The sequence below is a fragment of the Mizuhopecten yessoensis genome, unplaced genomic scaffold (assembly GCF_002113885.1).
Source record: "Mizuhopecten yessoensis strain PY_sf001 unplaced genomic scaffold, ASM211388v2 scaffold6443, whole genome shotgun sequence".
Taxonomy (NCBI): Eukaryota; Metazoa; Mollusca; class Bivalvia; order Pectinida; family Pectinidae; genus Mizuhopecten; species Mizuhopecten yessoensis.
The window spans coordinates 382,503-406,138 of NW_018406552.1; the positions used below are offsets into that span (position 1 = coordinate 382,503).

Here is a 23,636-nt window from a genome sequence, read left to right on the forward strand (position 1 = left end):
GCGATTGATTTGTTGTAGTTGAAAGTTTCCAATAGACTATGATCATCTATGATTGGCAGAACGGTAACCGGTTTTCTTTGCCGTTTCCGAATACTCTCTCGTCACATTATCCAGAGAAGTACAAATTACATCGGTATGAAGTTTCAAGGACCAGAGGCTCGACGTGACACAAGTGTTATCGATGACTACAATGGTACCAAGGTACGATGTACACGTAGGCATAAGCTTATACCACACCGTCCAAACATTTGACCCATATCACACATTACGGTCTGTCCACCTGTGGGAATGAGGCCGGTGACAGTGATCCCCCAAACAGTCGTTCACATACTCACAGATCGTGGATTGGGATCTCTGTCACTCCCTCTCAAGATAATTTTTTTTTTCCGGCCGTTTAAATTTCCTTCTAGTTTCACTTCAAATGAACGCGTAAATTTTCACTTTCATTTTAGTATTTGCCCGAAAATATTCATGCCCCAAACCATTTCTTCCCAATTTTTGTTCACATCGCCCCAGTTTACAGTTCATTCTGCCCCATATCGCCAAAAAATCCTTTTTACCTCAAAAAACGTTTTTTCCCAAAAGTTACATATGTATCATAGCCCGAGTTTCCTCTGGCTCTAGACACCAGACTTGGACATTTTGACAGGTTGATGTCTGGTGTGGAGCCAAAGCACACTGCTATATTAAAACGTGGTGTTCTCGGACACGGTATTGGAGAGTGTTGAGGTGCTGACAACAAGAATGGACCGACACAAGTCAACACATACCTCACACATATCGATAAACGGATTCTTCCTGAAGATCGAAGGAGGCATTCTTATATCGATAAACATGGTTTTCATTGAATCGTAAATCTTGTAATGCAATGAATGAATCCTCCTTAAGAGCGTCTTCAACCATCAACAAGTGTCTTCAATTGAGTGACAACAACCGTTGCCAGACAAAATCTTTAAAAATACTGAATAAAGTAAGCGACATCAGAAGATATGTTGTTAATATAAATATAAAACACCTCCATACCAAATTTCAATTTGTTATTTGAAAAATTGACTGAGTTTTACGATTGGCAGCGTGGCACACGTGTGTGAGTAGAACTCTAGAGATCGTGAAGCGTCTTCAGATTTTACTTCTGAAATAAACCTTTAAAGTTAGCGATATCAAAAGATATGTTATTCATATGACTAGGATACATCTGTGTACCAAACTTCCGCTAGATATTTGAAAAAAATGGCTGAGTTATGATGTATTGAATTTTTACGATCAGTGTGTGATCACGTGTGTAAATTAAGAAATCTACAGATAGTGAAGCATCTCCAAACTATACCTTTAAAATTAATCTTAAAAATTAGCGACATCGACAAGATATGTTATTCACATGACTATAACACACTTTTATACCAAAACTGAGTTAGATATTTGAAAAATTGACCCAGTTATTGTGAGGCAAAATTTTACGATGTACAAGTTTGAAGATTTACAGCATATCACACATTTGTACACACATATATGTATGACTTCGCATAGCTGAACACGGCCAGCCCAGATTAAATTGATGTGTTAACACGGGTATATCATTTTGTTTGTTTTATTATCGGGGGATGTTAAATTGGGTTTGTCTGTCTGTCACGCTGCGTTTCCGTAACTACAACTAATGTTAACCAATTTTCTACAATCTTGGTCACAGGGTTAAATGCCTTAAGGGCTTGGCCAAGTTCGATGACCACTTTCAGGGGACCCCATTTGGCAGAGTTATGACCCCTTAAGTAATGAAAAACATCATTAACTGCAGTGCTTCGTTTCCGTGCAATAACTACAATAAATATTAACCGTTTTTCTTCAAACTTGTTCACAGGGTTAAATGCCTTAAGGGCTCGACCAAGTTTGATGACCACTTTCAGCGGACCCCTTTAGGCGGAGTTATGGCCCCTTGAATAACGAAAACTGTCATTATCTGCTGCGCTTCATTTCCGTGCAATAACTACAACAAATGTTAACTGATTTTCTTCAAACTTAGTCACAGGGTTAAATGCATTAAGGGCTTGGCCAAGTACGATGACCATGCTCAGCCGATATACGTCTCTGGTTTGAAGCTTGATGATATGAAATGATTTTTAATTGTTGTTTTCCAATCTTTTCATAAAACAGTACATTCTGTGTTTGATCGTTGGTAAATTTGTTTTTGACCAATATGTCTCTATACGTGTTCTATACGACTCATCAATCTTCTATGGGATAGTGAAATAGTAATAAATTTTTATATGAAATATTCAACAAACCTGTATTTGCGTTATATTCTGTCATAGACTATGCATAAACGGCCCCTTTTAGGCCCAACATCTTCGTCAAAAAGTGACGAGAAACTCGAAAATAACGCACCCGTATCCACTTGACTGTTTACTACTACTGCTCAATAAAAAAAGGTTGATCGTAAAAATTCAATTCATCATAACTTGGTCAATTTTTCAAATATCAAATTGAAATTTGGTATAGAGGTGTATTATTGTCCTATAAACAACATATCTTCTGATGTCGCTTACTTTATTCTGCAATTTTTAAGATTTTGTCTGGCGGCGATTGTTGTCACTTGAAGACGCTTGTTGTTGGTTAAGATGCTTTTAAGGGTGACTGCAATGAACTTCTAATTTTCATCAATTTTAAACAGAATAAAATTAAAATAACTTACCATCAACCAAAACCAATATAAGACTGCACAAAAAAATTACAGATTCGATTCTATTATAACATTAACTAATAAAATAAATAACTTTATAAAATAACATGAATTGGTTTAAGCTGGCATATTGAAAAATCAAAAAAAGTGAGATTATAAAAAAAAATTGTTATGACAATTAATTTGACAATCAATTTTTATTTTTTTATACCAAATATAGATTTACTTTTAGTGTATTTGAGTTATCTTTCTTTGAACACTAAATCAAAATAGACACAAGGAGACATGACGGCTATTTCTGACGGGAGACATATATTTGTCAAATATTGTTTATTCTGATTATTTTAAAATACAGTTTTATGTTGCTTTAAATTTTTTGTTTCCATTAGTAGATTGTGTACATGTCTATGACAGTCATCTATAATTTCAACAGTTTTCTACCGACACGAGTACAAAATTGCGGCTGCTTCTTAAGTGTGCGAAAACAGATAACATGAAGATACATCGTCAAATACTATACCACCCATGGCCATAACACTATCAAACAATACATTTGGATATATTAAAACTGCATTCTTAGAACTATTACTGTATTTCCTTTTTACATATTATTTATTTATCATTTTTTTCTTACATATGCCCATTGTGTTTGTGCTTGAAATTAAGTCTCAATTAGTTTATTATCCTAAGGATACGGAATGAGACATGTCGATCAGCTAGCTCTTACGAAAGACAAGTGTCGTACTCATACCTTGGTGTTCAGTTTATTAGATATTCCTTGATTATTTAAATTCGATTCTAGAATAATAGCATTTAAACATTTAAACATTTGAAACAATAGCAGCAATACAAGTCTTCGAATGGCATTGTTTAATGACTAGACAGTCTCTATATATCTAAAAATAAAATACCATAACGTAGCTTTGCTAAAATGCTCTGGTTTGGTCTATTAATTGCCATGGCATAGAGGGTTCAGGAAAGTCTTCTTTTTTAAAACTTTCTACCATCTGATGAAACAAAAATAATAATTGAAAAACGTAAAAAAAAAGAGAAATTAAAAAAAAAAATGATAATTTATTTCACATTGAAAGAACGTAATTAAATTACTCTTTGAACATTGGTGCCTCCAAGGTGGTTTGGAGATTTTTTTTAGGTGTATGCATTTAAGTTCTTTGAATAATTTATCACAGACATGTCTCCAAAACAGCTATTCAAGGTAAATTCTGACTTATGTTTTTTTTTAAAATTTGCAGTTTACAGTTAGTTTTTATTTGTATGTCTTCCAATCCAATGTTACAGTCTATTACATATATATATGTAATATCCTATTATAGATAGCGGACCCTTACAAGTGGCTGGAGGACCCTGACTCGGAGGAAACCAAGGCATTTGTTGATGCCCAAAATGACCTGTCTAAACCATTCCTGGACCAGTGTCCTGTCAGGGAAAAACTCCATTCCAGGTAAAATTATCTGATTAAGACATGTACTTAGATTGGTGTCTTGTCAGGAAAAAAATCCACTCCAGGTAGATTATCTGATTAAGACATATACCTAGACTGGTGCCTTACCAGAGAAAACTTTGCTCCAGGTAAATTATCTGATTAAGACATGCACCCAGTTTGTTGTCTTACCAGGGAAAACTCCACTCCAGGTAAAATGATCTGATTAGGACATGTACATGTACCTAAAAAATGTTGTCTTGCCAGGGAAAACTCCACTCCAGGTAAAATGATCTGATTAGGACATGTACATGTACCTAAAAATAATGTTGTCTTGCCAGGGAAAACTTCACTCCAGGTAAGATGATCCATCTTACCATACCTAAACGGGTGTCTTGCCTGACCACATTACAAAAGGGAATATAAATGGGAAAAATGCAAAACTTCCAACATTGAAGTCTATACAAACAATACTACATGTAATTTGCATTTGTTCAGAGTATGTTTGCATTAAATATAAAAAAAGAAATGGAAAAAAGTTAGATTTTATATTGTATTTTCATTTCTCCATATGTGATGTTTAAAGTAACATTTGTTATGTTCCTGACAAGATTGAAAACTGTCGCTTTCATTGTCATAGAATACTGTCTGGCTGATATCTATAAGACTATTTCATAAAAGATCACCAAAGCATGACTGTTACTGTCTTAGGATGATCGTTTAATCACATACAATGTTACAAAGCTAGGTAACAGTAATCTGGATCTTATAATTAATCTTGGGATATTTGATAAGGACATCTCATTAAAACTTGTCCTGATAATATATAAGGATCACAAAATCAAAGATGATGCTTGCTTTGACATAGCAGGGTGTCTTGTTAGAAAACTAACCACAGTAAAGATCATATATTTTGTTATGTCAGTGAGTCGAGTGTCTTGTTAAGAAGAAATAAATTACAGCAACTAACAACAGCAAGAATCATCTTACTGGTACTTATATTACACATATTTTCTTATTCTGTCTTTTCGTATTGCAGAGTTATCTGCTCTAGTGAGCAGGTATTGATTGTGACGTCATTAGTTTGTGTGAGAAAATTACGGCGTTTTCTCAAAAATGTATGACGTTAGTCTCACAAACAAATGACGTAACAATCAATACCTGCTCACAAGAGCAGATAACTCTGCAATACGAAAAGACGGAATACAGTTTGGTTTGAAAACAAAACTTATGCTGTTATTCACAAATCAAACATGTGTTAGTACATTAACATTGTCTCCGTCAGGGAACGTCTATCAAATTTACTGATGCTATTGTTTTCTTTAAAGGATCAAAGAAATGTGGGATTATCCAAAGTTCAGCTGTCCTTACAAAAGGGGAGACAACTTTTACTACTACCACAACTCAGGGTTACAGAACCAGAGGTAAGACAGGTTGTATTCCTCTCTATGCCATAAAAAACACTTCATCGTGCTGCAGCCTCTGTAGCTGTGATTGTTGTACCCTTCCTAAACTCCTGGGGATACAATTACTTACGTATACGCTCTCTGCACTCCTAGAATATTTCATGACAAAATGAAAGGCTCAGTATGTGCCATCTTGTGTATAAGACAAGAAAACTAGTTCATTCCTTTGATATACAAGAGTCTTGCTTTATTTGAAAAAAAACCCCTCATTGTTTTAATAGGTAGTAATGACTAATGTATCATTTCAGCGTCATGTTTGTTCAAGACTCTGTAAAAGGAGAGCCCAGAGTTTTTCTCGACCCTAACGCTCTGTCTGAAGATGGAACAATTTCTCTCCGGGGTACCGCCTTCTCAGAAAAGGGAAAATACTTTGCGTATGGACTCAGTACAAGTGGATCTGATTGGATAACCATTAAGGTAAACTGGATCTGATTGGATAACCATAAAGGTAAAGTGGATCTGATAAGATAACCATTAAGGTAAAGTGGATCCGATTGGATAACCATTAAGGTAAACTGGATCTGATTGGATAACCAGTAAGGTAAAGTGGAACAGATTGGAAAAACATTAAGGTAAAGTGGATCTGATAAGATAACCATTAAGGTAAAGTGGGTCTGATTGGATAACCATTAAGGAAAAGTGGATCTGATTAGATAACCATTAAGGTGAAGTGGATCTGATTGGATAACCATAAAGGTAAAGTGGATCTGATTGGTTAACCATGTAGGTAAAAAAGCTGGGACTATAAACACTGTAAACATATACACTGTACCTATTTTAGTACTAAACCCCTGCAGGTTAGGAATTGAGAAGAGATAATACCTGCTGCTTGCACCTGCATGTTGTTAGAACCACCTAATGTGGTAGCCCCCTTTGCATATTTGGGAATTTGTCTATGTGCCCTGTACAATGAGCAAAATATATCTACTTCTTTTGTCCTCAGTGTTGAAAATTCGCGCAAGCAGAGAAGGAGAATGCAATGGGTTCTGTCTCCAAGCCAGAACACAACAAAGTCCATAAAAGTGGTAGTTGTTATTCCCTGCTAAAGAATTGGTTAAAAAGCTGTCAGTTTAGTGTGAACAGGTGGAATGCTGTGCTGGGTGCTTTCGGTACAGTATTTCATTGAGGTAGCGGTATAAAAGTTGGTCGTCTGTTGACGTAAAACCAATCAATCAATCAATCAATCAACCACGCTATTGCAAGGAGGCAAAACACCAACATTGTGCCCCCAGCACATGACACATACACACATGGGGGCATGCTGTTAAATGGCCTCAGCTGTAAATAAGATGTTAAACTGTATAAAACTTTAATCTTTTATTTTATTTAGGTATAAGTACTGCGTTAAAGTCGGACTGATCATGTTCACGTTCACAAGATTAATGTGCATAGATCGTACATAAGTCATTTTCAGACATTCAAAGAATATGTCAAAGCAAAATCAAAGGCTCAATGCACACGTGCACCACTTTGTTGATTCGACAAGAGACTAGTTTAATCCTCCGATGTACAAAAAAGAATATGCTAAAATTGACTGTCTTTGAAGTTGGGTGATGATCCTCTGTAATCTTAAAAGGACAAGTTTCTGCCTAGCGATTGGTCAGATTTCTTTTACCTGAGACCAATCATATAGCTAGCCGCTTATCTACAATTTTGCTATGACATATTCCAGGGGTGCAGAGAGCATAAGTGAAGTTAACCCCTGCAGTATTGAGGATGTATACATACAATTTGCAGTATTAATTTACACTATCATTTCATACTTTGGCAATTTATTTGCCTACAGGTAAAACTAACAGATGAATACATCATCATCACAATGCATTTATAAACTTTTAATATCTTGACAAAGTGGGGTCTGCGGTGGCCATGTGGTTAAGGCGTCTGACATTCTGCTACCACTAGGCTTCCACCACTGGGTCTCAGGTTCGAGGCCTAAGTGGGGCAGTCGCCAGGTACTGGCTGTAGGTCAGTGGTTTCTCTCCGGGAACTCCAGCTTTCCTCCACCACCTAAACCTGGCACGTCCCTAAATGACCATAGCTGTTAATATGGCGTAAAACACAAACAAACTAAACCAATCTTGACAAAGTCATCATGATATAGTTCATTATACACTGTTTTGTTTTCTTTGTTTGCAGTTTAAGGTTGCACCTAGTGCTGAAGTTCTACCAGATGTTTTGGAGAGGGTCAAGTTTTCCAGCATGGCTTGGACACATGATGAGAAAGGTCTCTTTTATAATGTAAGTGACATCCAGTAGAGGTTTTATACTGTAAGTGACATCCATTAGAGATTATAATGTAAGTGACATCCAGTAGAGGTTTTATAATGTAAGTGACATCCAGTAGAGGTTTTATAATGTAAGTAACATCCAGTAGAGGTTTTATGATGTAAGTGACATCCAGTAGAGGTTTTATAATGTAAGTGACATCCAGTAGAGGTTTTATGATGTAAGTGACATCCTGTAGAGGTTTTATAATGGAAGTGACATCCAGTAGAGGTTTTATAATGTAAGTCAGTGACATCCAGTAGAGGTTTTAAAATGTAAGTGACATCCAGTAGAGGTTTTATGATGTAAGTTACATCCTGTAGAGGTTTTATAATGTAAGTGACATCCAGTAGAGGTTTTATAATGTAAGTCAGTAACATCCAGTAGAGGTTTTATAATGTAATTGACATCCAGTAGAGGTTTTATGATGTAAGTGACATCCTGTAGAGGTTTTATAATGTAAGTGACATCCAGTAGAGGTTTTATAATGTAAGTCAGTGACATCCAGTAGAGGTTTTATAATGTAAGTCCGTGACATCCAGTAGAGGTTTTATAATGTAAGTGACATCCAGTAGAGGTTTTATAATGTAAGTGACATCCAGTAGAGGTTTTATAATGTAAGTGTCATCCAGTAGAGGTTATAATGTAACATCGAAGTTCTACATGTAAAAACAATAGGGGTCTGTTTGTGATGCATCCAACCATTTTGTCTATTTGTTAAAGGTGATATTTTTGAATTTTATCTATTTGGGTAAAACCTGACGGACCTGCAAAATGTTACTGTGGGTTTTGAACATTTTTGACTAGACTCGTCAGAAAGTAACATCATATCACTATACGTCTGCCCTATATCATAAATGAACAACTCTATAATTATAATTAACCGGTCCAATTGTTTGGAAAGCGACAAACGAAAGCGGCTATGTATGGTGAATTTCTTTTCAACATGATTACGGATCTTGATAACCTTCTACAGAATAAATTTGATATATGGTTTGTGTACTATAAAAGTGGAAATTGTCCTGGTGAGGAAATGTTCACATTTTTGCATTGATTAAATTTTAACATGAGAATATCTACATTTGAAAAATACATATGTGGATTAGATCGATTAAAAATATATCAAATATATAGAACCATTGCCAATGCGAACTTGTTCTCACTGCGATCAATTTACAGAGTTGCAATATGTTTATTTCCATGTGTGCTGCAGTATGATAACAGCAGTGCCAGAACATAATAACATTGTGAAATATCACGAATGGTTTGTATAGTCTCAATTTGATTACAGCGCTACCCAGAACAGGATGGTAAATCTGATGGGACTGAGACTACCTCCAACCTCCACCAGAAACTCTATTATCATAGGCTAGGAACCAACCAGTCAGAAGATGTGTTAGTGGCAGAATTCACAGACAATCCACAATGGATGATGTAAGCTTGTTTTATTAGCTCACCTGGCACGAAGTGCCAAGAGAGCTTATGCCGTGGTGCGGCGTCCGTCGTCAGGCCGTCCGGCGTCAATATTTTACTTTAAACGACTTCTTCTTAATAACCGAAAGCCTAGGGTGTCGATATTTGGTCAGAAGCAAACTGGGATAAAGGGCTATCAAGTTGTTCAAATGAATGACCTTCACCCATATTCAAGGTCACAGGGGTCAAATATGTGAAAAACATTAAACAACTTCTTCTCAATAACCAAAATGCACAGGGTTATGATATTTTGCCAGTAGCATGCTGAGATGAAGGGCTACAAAGTTTGTTCAAATGCATGACCATCAACCATATTCAAGGTCACAGGGGTCAAATATGTTAAAAACATTAAACAACTTCTTCTGAATAACCAAAATGCCCAGGGTGATGATATTTAGTCAGTAGCATACTAGGATCAAGGGCTACCAAGTTTGTTTAAATGTATGACCTTGAATCATATTCAAGGTCACAAGGAGCAAATATGTTCAAAATATTTAAACAACTTGTTCTGAATAACCAAAAGGCTCAGGATGTTGATATTTAGTCAGTAGCATGCTGGGATCAAGGACTACTATGTTTGTTAAAGTGAATGACTTTGACTTATATTCAAGGTCACAGGGGTCAAATTTGTTTAAAATCTTTAAACGACCTCTTCTGAATAACCATGGGTCCCAGGATGTGATACTTTGCAAGTTGCATCCTGAGATGAAAGGCTGTAAAATTTGTTCAACATAATGACTTTGTTCGACTTTCAATCACAGGGGTGAAATGTTTTAAAAAAATTAACAGGGTCTTTTGAATGAATTTTAATCATAAATACTGATATTTTGCCTGTAGCTTTATTTTAGATCACTTTTAAGGTTACAAGTATGAGATTTATACCAGGTGAGCGATGCAGGCCCATTGGGCCTCTTGTTGAAATACACATTTTGCCACAATTGCTAAATGCTAAAATACCCCAAAAACCTGATGAGTGACTGACTTTTGACAGTGATGTATTACCCCACCCCCCCAAAAAAGCTTTATTCAAATAAAAACAGACACATTAACTCAAAATCTTCCTTCTGAAGACAGATGATTTTACATTTGCTAATGGTGCTGTATAATGGGCCTAACATGTGTGTATAGGTATATCAAAGTGACTTTCTTCCCAAAACAAGCTTAGCTCATTCATCCCTGAAGACATATTTGAACTCTTCCAATTCAGAGGTTGGAATAGTTCATTATGAAATTGCAGGGGTGGATGAGTTGAATTTCCTCATCGATTAAATGTGGCATAGCTATTCTTTGTAGACCTGAAAGCTACTTTGTCTGCTCAAAAATATTCTGATTACATGTAGAATCATGTCATATATCTATGTAGTATACATGTACAGCAGACCTAAAGTCACCAATGTTTCGTTCACATTCTCACTTTCTGAGGTTTGTCCTGATGTTGTGTTAATTGTATTGTATGGCAGAAAGCACTGCATTGGCAGAGAGCATTAACTGTATTAATTGTGACATTACAATTGAAATTTGAACTGACTTCATAAAGTGAATATTAACCTTTCGTTTCTCAAAATAGTAACACAGTCAATATCACAAATCACTGACCTGTATTCACCTGGTCATGATCCAACCAATAAAGGTGTAGGAAAGAATGTGTCATTTTATATTATATTTATGAATTTTTCACAAACTTTTGAGAATGTTAAAATGTTGATTTGTGAGTTATTTTCTGTCTGCTCAGAGGCGCGGAGGTGACAGAATGTGGGCGTTACCTTGTGCTGGCGATATCTGAAGGCTGCGACCCTGTCAACAGACTGTACTATGTTGACCTTGAAGGCCTGAAGGACGGTATCAATGGACTCCTTCCTTATGTCAAGGTTGTAGACAACTTTGATGCTGAGTATGAGGTATGTTTTCTCAAATTCTCCTTGACGTAAAACATGAACTTTTTCAGAATTTTTGAAGATCACGCTTTCAACAACCTGACCTAGGATAAGTCTGGTGGTGTTATTGCATTCAAAATTAGATATTAGAAAACTTCCGTATGGAACAATCTTCCATCTAATGTTATGAGTTCAAGCACAGTTGAACAATTTGAATATAAATTTGATGAACACTGGCAAACCCAAGCGCAGAAATACAGTTTTAAAGAAAAAAAATGAAATCTAACCGTCACAACTTTTGAAAAATGTTTTTATCTAAAAAAAAAAACAACTTTTTTTTTCAGAGCTGAATGTCAAAGGATTCTAAAATCCTTATTTTGTTAGAATAAAGTTTGTGCTCTATCTGTCTATGTTATATCTATGTTATTTAGCTAATACACTGAGAATTGGTACAATTTTGTTTCATGATAAAATTTCATAAAGAGACATTCTCCCTTTCAGTACATCGTAAATGAAGGAACTGTTTTAACATTCAAGACAAACCTGAATGCTCCACGATACAAACTCATCAACATCGACTTGTCTCGGCCTGACATGGTAGGTACACCGACAACAACTCATGCGATCACCTCTATTAAGGGACCAACTGTGTTAAAAGACCTCTTTAAGTGTTCCACATTATAGTCATTTCTATGTGAACTGAACCTGTATTAAGAGACCACTTGTGTTAAGAGACTACATTTAAAACTTCCAATGAGTTGTCTCTGAATATAGGTTTTACTGTACATCTATAGTTGTCAGGTTTTTCGAAGAAAGTTTAACTCCAGTTGTGCTTATTGTTACAGCAAAGGATTGTATATTGCTTGCCCATGTCTATAATTCAAATTGAGCAATTGTTGTTGTCGTATTATCATCAAAATGGCTTGATTGCATGGTTCTGAAAACACCTTAACAAAGATATTTTACTTAACAAATATGTGTTTCTTAGACATAATTTTCCCTATCAAGAAAACAATCTTTGCACTAAGGAAATATCTTAAGCTAGGGAGCATTTAGTAAGCTGAGGCAGAACTTACTTTGTAATGTAACTTGTTAAGGACACTAATGCCTCTATGGTAAATGTCAAACCAAACCTTCACAAGGAGAACATATAAAGGGTGCTTCTTTCACTGTGAGTGTTATACGATAAACCAAATATATGGCCAGTAATAATTGAATGTAATTTAGTAGAGTCATTATTTTCCCTGGAGTTATGGCCCTTGGAACTTTAATTTTCTGCTCCAGAAGCCTTGTAAGTGCAACTCCTCCTTAGCTGTTTCTTGGAATATATGGTGACTTGGCACAGTTAAATAACATCATATATCATTGTGCATGAAGAAAGGAATTGGTGATTCGATTATTTTTCCTGGAGTTATGGCCCTTGGAACTTTAATTTTCTGCTCAAGAAGCCTTGTAAGTGCAACTCCTCCTTAGCTGTTTGTTGGATTATATGGTGACTTGGCACAGTTAAATTACATCATATATCATTGTGCATGAAGAAAGAAATTGGTGATTGGATTATTTTTCCTGGAGTTATGGCCCTTGGAACTCAATAATTTCTGCTCCAGAGACCTTGTAAGTGCAAGCGAGGGGTATATCTTCGTGACCTTGCTCACAGTTTCTGTAGTTAGGATATTTAGCAGTGTCTTTGAATTGATGTCACTCCGATGTTATTTTGAATCTCTTTTGTCATTTTTCTTCCCAAAAATTAATCAAGACAGTTTTCAAATATTGTTAGGTTTGATGCTAGAATCATGCTCTCAGGTTGGAAATTCCAGTTGCCAACAATCTGTCGAGTAAAAGTCTAAAAAGACTATTTTCTGCTCCTTGATTTATCCATGCTGAATGAATTATCTACAAGAGCCTCCGTAACACTATCGTATCATATATATGCCCCTCAAGGTCTTGAACACTTCTATCATGTCCCCCTATAGATATTATATTGGATAATAAATTCACTCAGTCTGATATAGATTGTAATAGATCGTAAATAGTCACTTTCTATATTAAATCGTTTGGTAATGTATTTTATTCCAGGAGCACTGGACGACCCTGGTGGAAGAGGACGAGAAGAGTGTTCTAGAGTGGACAGGCTGTGTGAACACCAATAAACTAGTCATGTGTTACCTGGAGGATGTCAAGGTATGGTCGCTTCACAAACTCAGTCATGAGAGACATTTCCCGTTTTTGACAATACCCATTTTAAGAAATAATCTCCTCCCTTAAGGATTATCTCCCTCTTATCTCTTCATTCAAAAAAATCTTTTTCAGTCTTCTGATTTTTAGACTGGACATCAGTTACAGATTTTCAAAATGATAAGTTTATTTATTTATGAATTTCAAATTTGTCCAAGATGCTAATTATTTTAAGTTTCAAACTGCATTTGACTAATATCAGTTTGCACAAGTTTTATCGTAGATGTATAAATGTTGCAGAATCGACTGTTCATCCACAACTTAAATACAGGTGCCAGAGAGGCCCAGCTTCCCTTGGATGTAGGCACAATAGCAGGCTACTCCGGCAAACGCAAGCATACTGAGGTACAATTTCTCCTGTCGCTTTGTTTGATTCTATTATTAGTACTACTGGAGGGATTTACAAAGTTTGCACTCTATCAGTCAGTCCATCTGTGTGTCATTCTGCCTGAAGCACCTTTACCTACAATTGTCAAATTTTGAATGCGAGTAACTCTTTGTTGCATAACAAAATGCACTAAGATTGGGTCTCATACTTTTGAAAACCATGCATCGCTTTTGTCGGGGGTATAACACATGTATATGTTAAACCTAAAACCACATACTTGTTCCTTGTGCATAGAAATGAACACAATAAGACACTGCTCTGACCATGCTAATACTTGTCAATCATAAAAAACATACCAAGTTACATATTTTGTATCTACGAATTCAGATAACAGGCCACTAGCAAAATATAGCAGTGTGCTGTGTTAGGCTGTAACGCCCCGGGAGAAATGTTTATTACTTTAATCAAAGTGTATTAGATAGCTAAGCATTCAACAGATATTTAACAACCCCTGGGTTTATTTTTCAGATATTTTACCAATTTGTGTCGTTCCTGACACCTGGCACAATCTTTTGCTGTGATGTGACATCAGATACATACAGTCCAGAGGTAAGACACTGTGACGTCATATATGTACAGTCCAGAGGTAAGACACTGTGACGTCATATATGTACAGTCCCCTGGTAAGACACTGTGACATCAGATACATACAGTCCAGAGGTAAGACACTGTGACGTCATATATGTACAGTCCAGAGGTAAGACACTGTGACGTCATATATGTAAAGTCCCCTGGTAAGACTGAAACTCATCTCATACTGAAAAAAATATTTACGCAAGACTAATTTTGCTGCTAGAAATCAGTAGATCAGAAGTATGCTTGAATTATTAGTTGTTTCATTCCTGGAGAAAGAAAATGTCTTTCTCTCTATACATATATATTGTACTACTATATAACATGAAATGTTCGTTGTGTATAAACTTTCGTTGTTTTCGTTGTTGCTATGGAACCACGAATATAAATACAACGAATATTTCCTCTACTCCACAGAATGTACACAATGAAAATGAAAATTTTATGAACTTTAAGTAATTGTATTTCTAAAATGTAAGCATTTTCGCGGCAAATTTACAATTCCAGATTCCATCAGACCGTGTTCATATTCTAGTTTATATACCGATTTTACATTTCCGTGTGATATTGACACAGTGATTCCTAAACTAATATTTGAAGATAATTGAACAATTCATTTAATATAACAGTTTGTTTTTACTACAATGGACATGTGTTGTCAATTTATTGTATAAATATAATTTATATCAGTTAATTAAGTATGTGACCAATCAAGTGAAACGGCAGGCCTAACAGGTGTCGAGAGAACAGGTCATTGTTTTCTTAGCATGGTTTCAACATTTCCACCGTTATTTTCATTGTTTGACATGAACAGAGAAGTATAATGAGTGTGACTCTTTGTCATTTTAAAACATACCGCAAAAGTGAACCAATGATTCTCGGAATGGTGGATATATTTTGTTGTAAGTGGATAACCACGAAAGTTTGTACCCATGAAATGATTTGAAAGCTCCAAACTACGAAAGAAAGTACACACAGACATTTCATGTTATACAATATGTAGTATCCTTAGAAAGGTATTGCCAATGTTTTGTGTTGTATAAATCATAAACATCCCAGCTTTCCTCTGCATTAACTCATACTTCTGATATTCTTTGCTGTAGATTTTTATGGGAAGGTGGGACACCTTTAACACTACTTCCTTTGAAATGATTTTAATCCAAATCAAATGTCCAATTATCACTGAAAAGGAAAATAGAAAATAATTTATTGAAAGATTTTCAAGGCACCATGAGTTTGAATAAATCTGACAGTGTTACATGTAATAATCAAGATGTTTAATTTCTTCACCATTCTCAGAGTTTTTAAATTATTTATTTTTGTAGATTTTCAGAAATATTGAAGTGAAAGGATTTGATTTTAGTCTCTTTGAAACTAAGCAAATATTCTACAGCAGTAAGGATGGAACAAAGATCCCCATGTTTATTATACACAGAAAGGTAAGTGTGAATGATTCTGATCAATCATATAAGCTGGTGTTATTTGAAAGCTTCATCGTAAACTAAAGTTTATTACTGTATACCGGTATTGTTTACCCTCCCCTGGTATAATCCAGATCTGCCAAGAATTAGCTCCGTCCATCATTTGCAGTGAAAATATAAAGTATGTTGCGTATGAAAATATTTGCTGTCAAGATAAATTTGCCCTCAATATGTCAAAAGTTAAATTGTGTTGAAATTTCACGATATACAGTATTGTAACATGCGAGCGGTCACCCATCTAACTACTGACCACGCTCGACATTGCTGAACTAGTGAGCGGGTCCCCGGGTTATACCGCATCACTGGAAAAGCTCGCTTGCCAATAAGGCAGTCTTTCCCCCTTATATTCCTTAGCTGTTACACTATTCCCTCTCCGAGAAGTCTCGTCCCGAGACTTGGCCTGGGGAATCTCGTAAGTCCTCCCTGTGTATCAATGCACCTTCCCTAACCACCGGAACTGGCCTTACTTGACCACATTGCTGAACTAGTGAGCGGGTTCCAGGGTAATACTGCATCACTGGAAAAACTAGCTTGCCAGTAAGGCAGTCTTTCCCCCTCATATTCCTTAGCTGTTACAGTATATTTGAAACATTGTATAAAATGTGATATCGTGTTAACTCGTCAGGGCCTGGAGATGGACGGTAACAACCCTGTGATGCTGTATGGTTACGGGGGATTCAACATCTCCATCTCACCTAGTTTCTCTGTATCCCGACTAGCCTTTATACAACACATGGGAGGCGTGTACGCTGTGGCCAACATCAGGGGCGGCGGGTAGGTAGTGGGTGTTTGTATTTTAAGTCAGAGCTCTCTGTGACCGACACTTGTATAAATATATAACATGCTGAGGCGGACATTTCATGCTTAATACACCTTGTATGCAGAGGCCAACATCTATTTAACTACTGTATGCTAGCCTATGAATTAACCATGAATCACAAACCATAAAAATAATCAATGGAAATGCCATGAAAAACCTATGAAAACAGACAATGGAAAACTCATGAAAAGGAACCTTGGATCTTTTGTGTACTCGTATGTAAGATGTGTGGTAATATTTTACATTTAATTTAACAGGGAATACGGAGAAACTTGGCACAAAGGGAAGGTAACCAGATGTATAGTATTAATATTTTACATTTAATTTAACAGGGAATACGGAGAAACTTGGCACACAGGGAAGGTAACCAGATGTATAGTATTAATATTTTACATTTAATTTAACAGAGAATACGGAGAAACATGGCACAAAGGTGGAATGTTGGGGAACAAACAAAATGTGTTTGATGATTTCACATCAGCAGCAGAGTACCTGGTGGAAAACAAATACACACGTCCCAGTCGCATCGGCATAAATGGTGGATCTAACGGGGGTCTTCTAGTGGGGGCGTGTTGTAACCAGCGACCAGAACTGTTCGGATGTGTCATAGCACAAGTTGGGTAGGTTTAAATCCCTAACTATAAGGTATCAGATGGTGTTTTTGTATTTTATACAATTGCAAAGATGTATGTTGGGTAGGTTTTAAACTGTAAACACTAGGTGTGAGAGTGGGATTGTATTGTTAACAAAGACGTATGTTGGGTAGGTTTTAAACTGTAAACACTAGGTGTGAGAGTGGGATTGTATTGTTAACAAAGATGTATGTTGGGTAGGTTCTGTAGACACTAGGTGGGAGAGTGGGATTGTATTGTTAACAAAGACGTATGTTGGGTAGGTTTTAAACTGTAAACACTAGGTGTGAGAGTGGGATTGTATTGTTAACAAAGATGTATGTTGGGGAGGTTTTAATCTGTAGACACTAGGTGTGAGAGTGGGATTGTATTGTTAACAAAGATGGATGTTGGGTAGGTTTTAATCTGTAAACACTAGGTGTGATAGTGGGATTGTATTGTTAACAAAGACGTATGTTGGGTAGGTTTTAAACTGTAAACACTAGGTGTGAGAGTGGGATTGTATTGTTAACAAAGATGGATGTTGGGTAGGTTTTAATCTGTAAACACTAGGTGTGATAGTGGGATTTTATTGTTAACAAAGACGTATGTTGGGTAGGTTCTGTTAACACTAGGTGTGAGAGTGGGATTGTATTGTTAACAAAGATGGATGTTGGGTAGGTTTTAATCTGTAAACACTAGGTGTGATAGTGGGATTGTATTGTTAACAAAGACGTATGTTGGGTAGGTTCTGTTAACACTAGGTGTGAGAGTGGGATTGTATTGTTAACAAAGATGGATGTTGGGTAGGTTTTAATCTGTAAACACTAGGTGTGATAGTGGGATTTTATTGTTAACAAAGACGTATGTTGGGTAGGTTTTAATCTGTAAACACTAGGTGTGAGAGTGGGATTGTATTGTTAACAAAGACGTATGTTGGGTAGGTTTTAATCTGTAAACACTAGGTGTGATAGTGGGATTGTATTGTTAACAAAGACGTATGTTGGGTAGGTTTTAAACTGTAAACACTAGGTGTGAGAGTGGGATAGTATTGTTAGCTCACCGGGTCCGAAGGACCAAGGTGAGGTTATGCTATACCGTGGCGTCCGTCGGCTGGCCGGCCGGCCGGCCGTCGTTTGTCTGTCAACAATTTCTTTAAACGACTTATTCTTGTTAACCACTGATTGGAATTTAACTAAATTTGACAGGAAGTATCCCTAGGTAGTGGGGATTCAAAATTGTACAAATGGTGTGGCTGACCCCCGTGGGGGCTGAGGGGCGCGGCCAAAAAGGGTTATTTAGCTATATTGCTTTAAGCAACTTCTTCTCTGGAAATAGAGATAGATATCAACCATACTTGACTGGAGGCATTTCTATGTGGTGGAGATTCAAAATTGTACAAATGGTGGGGCTGACCCCCCGGAGGGCAATTTGGCTATATTGCTATAAACGACTTCTTCCGTAGAACTATACCATGGATATTGATCATATTTGGTCGGAAGCATTCATGGGAGGCAGGGATTCAAAATTGTACAAGTGGTGGGGCTGACCCCCCGGGCTAAGGGGTGGGGCCAAAAAAAATATATAACTTGGAAATTGTTGAGATCCCCACCATATAGCCATATATACAATTGCTGAGTATAAAGAGAGGAATGCACATTTGCTTCCAGGATGGCCCTAGGGTCTGGCCTCACCCTTGGAGACTTAACCCCTGGGTCATAACTTTGAAACGGTTAAGATCCCCACCCCAAAACTATATATACAATTGTTGGGCATAAAGAGACGAATGCAGTCATGATATTAGAATTGACCCCAGGGTCTGCCCCACCCTTGCAGACATAACCCCTGGGTCATAACTTTGAACGATTGAGATCCCCACCCCAAAACTATATATACAAATGCTGGGCAAAAAGGGACAAATGCAGTCATGATATTAGAATTGATCCTGGGGTCTGGCCACAACCCTAGGGACCTAGTTTCTGAGTCACAGCTTGGAAACAATTGAGATTCCCACCCCATAAACATACATAAAATTGCTGGGCATAAAAAAACAAATACAGATATGCTACAAGGATTGACCTTGGGGTCTGGCATATTCCCTTGGATCTCATTTGGAGAATATTTTGCCATGATTGCTTAGATATCCAGGTGAGCGATACAGGCCCTCTGGGCCTCTTGTTAACAAAGATGTATGTTGGGTAGGTTCTGTAGACACTAGGTGTGAGAGTGGGATTGTATTGTTAACAAAGATGTATGTTGGGTAGGTTTTAATCTGTAGACACTAGGTGTGAGAGTGGGATTGTATTGTTAACAAAGACGTATGTTGGGTAGGTTTTAATCTGTAGACACTAGGTGTGAGAGTGGGATTGTATTGTTAACAAAGATGTATGTTGGGTAGGTTCTGTAGACACTAGGTGTGAGAGTGGGATTGTATTGTTAACAAAGATGCAATTGCTGGTTTGATAGACCTTGATAAGTCACTATTGGATATCTGAAAGTGAATGTGTTTGTTGTAGCCAATGACTACAATTACAGCAACTATAAATAAATGTCTTCGATTTTTTCCCATATAGGATGTACACTAATATATTGATTTAGGTCTGCTGACTTTCACCTCTAGGTCAAAGGTTAAATCTACCTAAACAAGTTTGACGTATGATACTTTAGTCATCGATTTTGTGGACAACTCGTACACATTTTACACCTTTGTGTGCATATGCTTCATTGCATTGGTCATTTGTCTAATGAAAGTGACAGTGTACATATCGTACTAGTCATCGAAACGTCACATAGAAATTTTTATTGGTTGTGTAAAAAGAACTTCTTATAATCCATACTTACCAACCTGAAGAAAATGTTTAGAAACATACTTTAGTCACTTTTTGCAAGTGGCTTCACTGGGGCTTGATCCTATGGCAACATTTAAATACATGTATACATGTACCAGGAAACTTTGACCCAGTCAGATTTTTTGCCCTTGCTGTTGAAATTCATATTTTCCCAGTATTAATTTCACCCATCACATGTACGTACTATAGATAATATTGTTCAGTAGTAATTGCTGTAATGATAATCTCACCCTCATTACGGAGGGCAAAAACGGCGTAAGTTCACCTGCAGTGAAAATTTCACAGCATACAGTGAGCTAGAGGTGTACAGCACCATCAGTAACAAACAACGGAATCATGTTCACCATTGTGTAAGAATATATTTCATGATATTTTCTCTCCCGTAGAGTGATGGACATGCTGAAGTTCCACAAGTTCACCATAGGTCATGCATGGACGACAGACTTTGGATGTGCTGACAAGCCAGAGGAGTTCAAGTGGCTCATCAAGTGAGAGCAATAGAATCTATCATTCCTGTTAAAAGCACACAATTCAGTATGCCAAGAGACTTTCACAATATCCCACATTTGTCCTTTACCATCTTTCCTATTCGTCCGGTGTCATTTTTTGCCCCTCACAAATAGGTGAGGTCCATGCCAGTATCCATTAGCCAGAGAAGCGCTGTTATTTTGCTCGATGTTAACTTCAGAATATCAGATTTGTTAAATTGTGAAAAACAGTGATGTTAAGTTATATGATCAAATGGATCAAACATTAATTGGTTACAACACAAAATTGCTAAAATGAGAAACTCACACCGAGTAGATGTAAGTTTATGTGACCAATTTCTCTTCGTGATTTCTAGATACTCTCCTCTCCACAACATCAGAGTGCCGGACGGTGATGCCCAGTACCCATCCGTCCTTCTCCTTACAGCTGACCATGATGATCGTGTTGTGCCGCTACACTCTCTGAAGTTCATCGCTGAGCTCCAACATGTCATGAGATCATGTGATAAACAGGTCTGTTTTGGATTTTTATTTCAATTTATAAAACTGACATGATTACATTTGAGGTTTAAACAAGAGATGAACATCTCCTGATATTTTTTTTTTTACTTTTATTTATTTTGCTTGTAACAGTACGATCATTATGCCATTTTGCATGGTAATGTCACTAGTGTTCCTGATTATTGATATTTGTTTGACAATGTGACACTTAATATTGGCGTGTAAACAAGAATTGTAAATATCATATAGCAGCATGTCAGAAGAAACTGTACCATTCATTACATATATAGGTACACATCATGCCGGTGTCATATGAAAAATGCATTACTTATAAAATACCTATCTACCCCAATAAGAAACTTTATTTCCTTTACTGTGGTATTGAAATTGACCCATCTCCTGTGTACTATAACCATATAAAGAGAGAGTTTCCAAAACAAGTGATAGATGGTTATCCTGTTTATCTAACTCAAGTTAGTTAATCTTCAAATTGTATATAGACGAGAGGTTTTCACAGTTTGAAAATTAACTAATGAGAGTTAGACAAATGTGATAACTAATCAATAAAATACCTATATACCCACATAAAATACCTATATACCCCGATAAAATACCTATATACCCCAATAAAATACCTATATACCCCGATAAAATACCTATGTATCCCCATAAAATACCTATTTATACCCATAAAATACCTATATACCCCCATAAAATACCTGCATGTATGTACCCCCATAAAATACCTATAAACATGTATCCCCATATAAAAATACTGATCTACCCCTATTACACCTGTACCTGAGTATGTCTTTCTACCCTAAATACCTACAACTCTTTAACATCTGTTGAACAAAGGGTTGGCTTGGCTTATTGATCACGAGAATTGGTTTATTACCAGTGAATATTTACTCTATGTTGTGTTGATAAATGTTGTAGACTAACCCACTGATGATCCGTGTAGACACAAAAGCAGGACACGGAGCAGGCAAGCCTACTGCTAAAGTGGTAAGTGTGTGGAAGGAGCTGCCATTTTATTTTAAATTTATTTCAAGGATCCTAGTACCACTGCACAAAACTGGTTTTTATTTTACTATTTGTTATTTTTTTTTATTCTTGTATGACTATAGCTTTGATACATTATTTCTGAAAATAAAATCTCAATGAAAAAATAATTATTTAAGATTGAGTAAACAAGATTTTTTTTCTTGGATTAGATTTCCACTCGGGCGATCCACATTCATTTTAAATTCATGAAAAAGTTCTCAAACATATCTCGAGTAAAAATGTAATGACATCTTTGTTACAGATTGAGGAAATAGCAGATGTGTATAGCTTTGTATACCAGACAATGGACCTGCAGTGGAGAGATTAAGGGGAGGCAACTCATTATCAACCTGCCTTATCTACATAAGTCTTGAACCACGTACTGGGCCTGGAGTGGAAAGATTAAGAGGCGATACCATATTATCAAACTGCCTTATCTAAATAAATCTTGAAGACCCAGATGAGGGATGCGAGTGGAGAGTACAGGGAGACAACTCATCATCAGCATGTACCTTCTTAATAGACTCGGGCTTTATATGACAAGATTTATTTCCTTAAGGAATTCAAAGATTTTTACACTTAATGACTACTTTTGCAGCCATCTTGGACTTTTCTTCATTTCATGAGATAGGACATTATGATTTTTGTTTTATTATGTATTTTGTCAGAATACATCTGTGTGATTGTTTGTCAAGTGTCCCATCAACATCTACATAAAATAAAACTACTCAGAATAGTATCAGCCCTGTATGCATGGATTTAACAGTATAACCAGTACAAACAGCTCAAACAGTGCTATGACAAGGGGAAGCAACTTTTGTAGTGATAGCGAACTAACCCCACTGGGACCAATAGATCTGTCAATAGTAAACACGTTTTTATCTAGATAACACTGGTTCTTTTAACATATCATGATGTAGTTTTTCAGGATTTTGTTTTTATTAGTGTCCAATATTTTCAAATTGGGAACAAAAACATATTTATATTGCTTTCAGTTCACCCATTGCTGTACGCAGTATAACTACTAAATATTCATGACAAACAGCCAAACTTTACATATACTTCCATCATTACAGTTCTCAGGCTAGGTTTGAAGATGTCTCATTTCAGTAAGTATGTAGTAACTTTTGTAATCGATACATGAATCTGTAGTGTATGTCAATGATCCTGATCCAGTTCTGAACATCGGTGCACAGGTGATACACAAGTTTTTTTGCGTCAAGAGTGCATGTGTACATTGTAGTTTGAAACTATTGGAGAGTAAACATAAAACAAGGGTAACAGTGTATGAAATGTTCACTGTATAACATATAAGTGTGATTAATAGATATTTTTGTATTTCTTCTTTGTTTATGAGTTTTTCATTATGTATATGCACTGTTTTTATTCCAGTCAACAAACCTCTGTAAATAAAACATTTCTACAAATTGAAGTATTTTAGATTTTA

At 36.4% G+C, this 23,636-nt stretch overlaps 1 protein-coding gene across 1 annotated transcript; it reads left to right on the plus strand.

Moving 5' to 3' along the window:
• Nucleotides 1–18: 18 nt before the first annotated feature.
• On the plus strand, nt 19–23,617 carry LOC110452160 (prolyl endopeptidase-like). Its single transcript, XM_021500524.1, has 18 exons — nt 19–201; nt 4,009–4,136; nt 5,444–5,539; nt 5,830–5,998; nt 7,721–7,822; nt 9,141–9,283; nt 11,055–11,220; nt 11,698–11,793; nt 13,273–13,377; nt 13,672–13,776; nt 14,288–14,368; nt 15,718–15,831; nt 16,499–16,647; nt 17,101–17,313; nt 20,540–20,641; nt 20,998–21,154; nt 22,082–22,150; nt 22,452–23,617. Exons 1-18 carry the CDS (start codon nt 49–51, stop codon nt 22,515–22,517), a joined length of 2,214 nt encoding a protein of 737 aa, XP_021356199.1. The 5' UTR covers nt 19–48; the 3' UTR covers nt 22,518–23,617.
• The last annotated feature ends 19 nt before the right edge of the window (nt 23,618–23,636 follow it).

Excerpts from the sequence above, each read along its gene's own strand:
- LOC110452160 (XM_021500524.1), top strand. The coding sequence starts at position 49 with ATGATTGGCAGAACGGTAACCGGTTTTCTTTGCCGTTTCCGAATACTC. Across the intron at positions 7,823-9,140 it reads AGAAAGGTCTCTTTTATAAT|CGCTACCCAGAACAGGATGG; the intron begins GTAAGTGACATC and ends ATTTGATTACAG. Across the intron at positions 13,777-14,287 it reads GCAAACGCAAGCATACTGAG|ATATTTTACCAATTTGTGTC; the intron begins GTACAATTTCTC and ends TTTATTTTTCAG.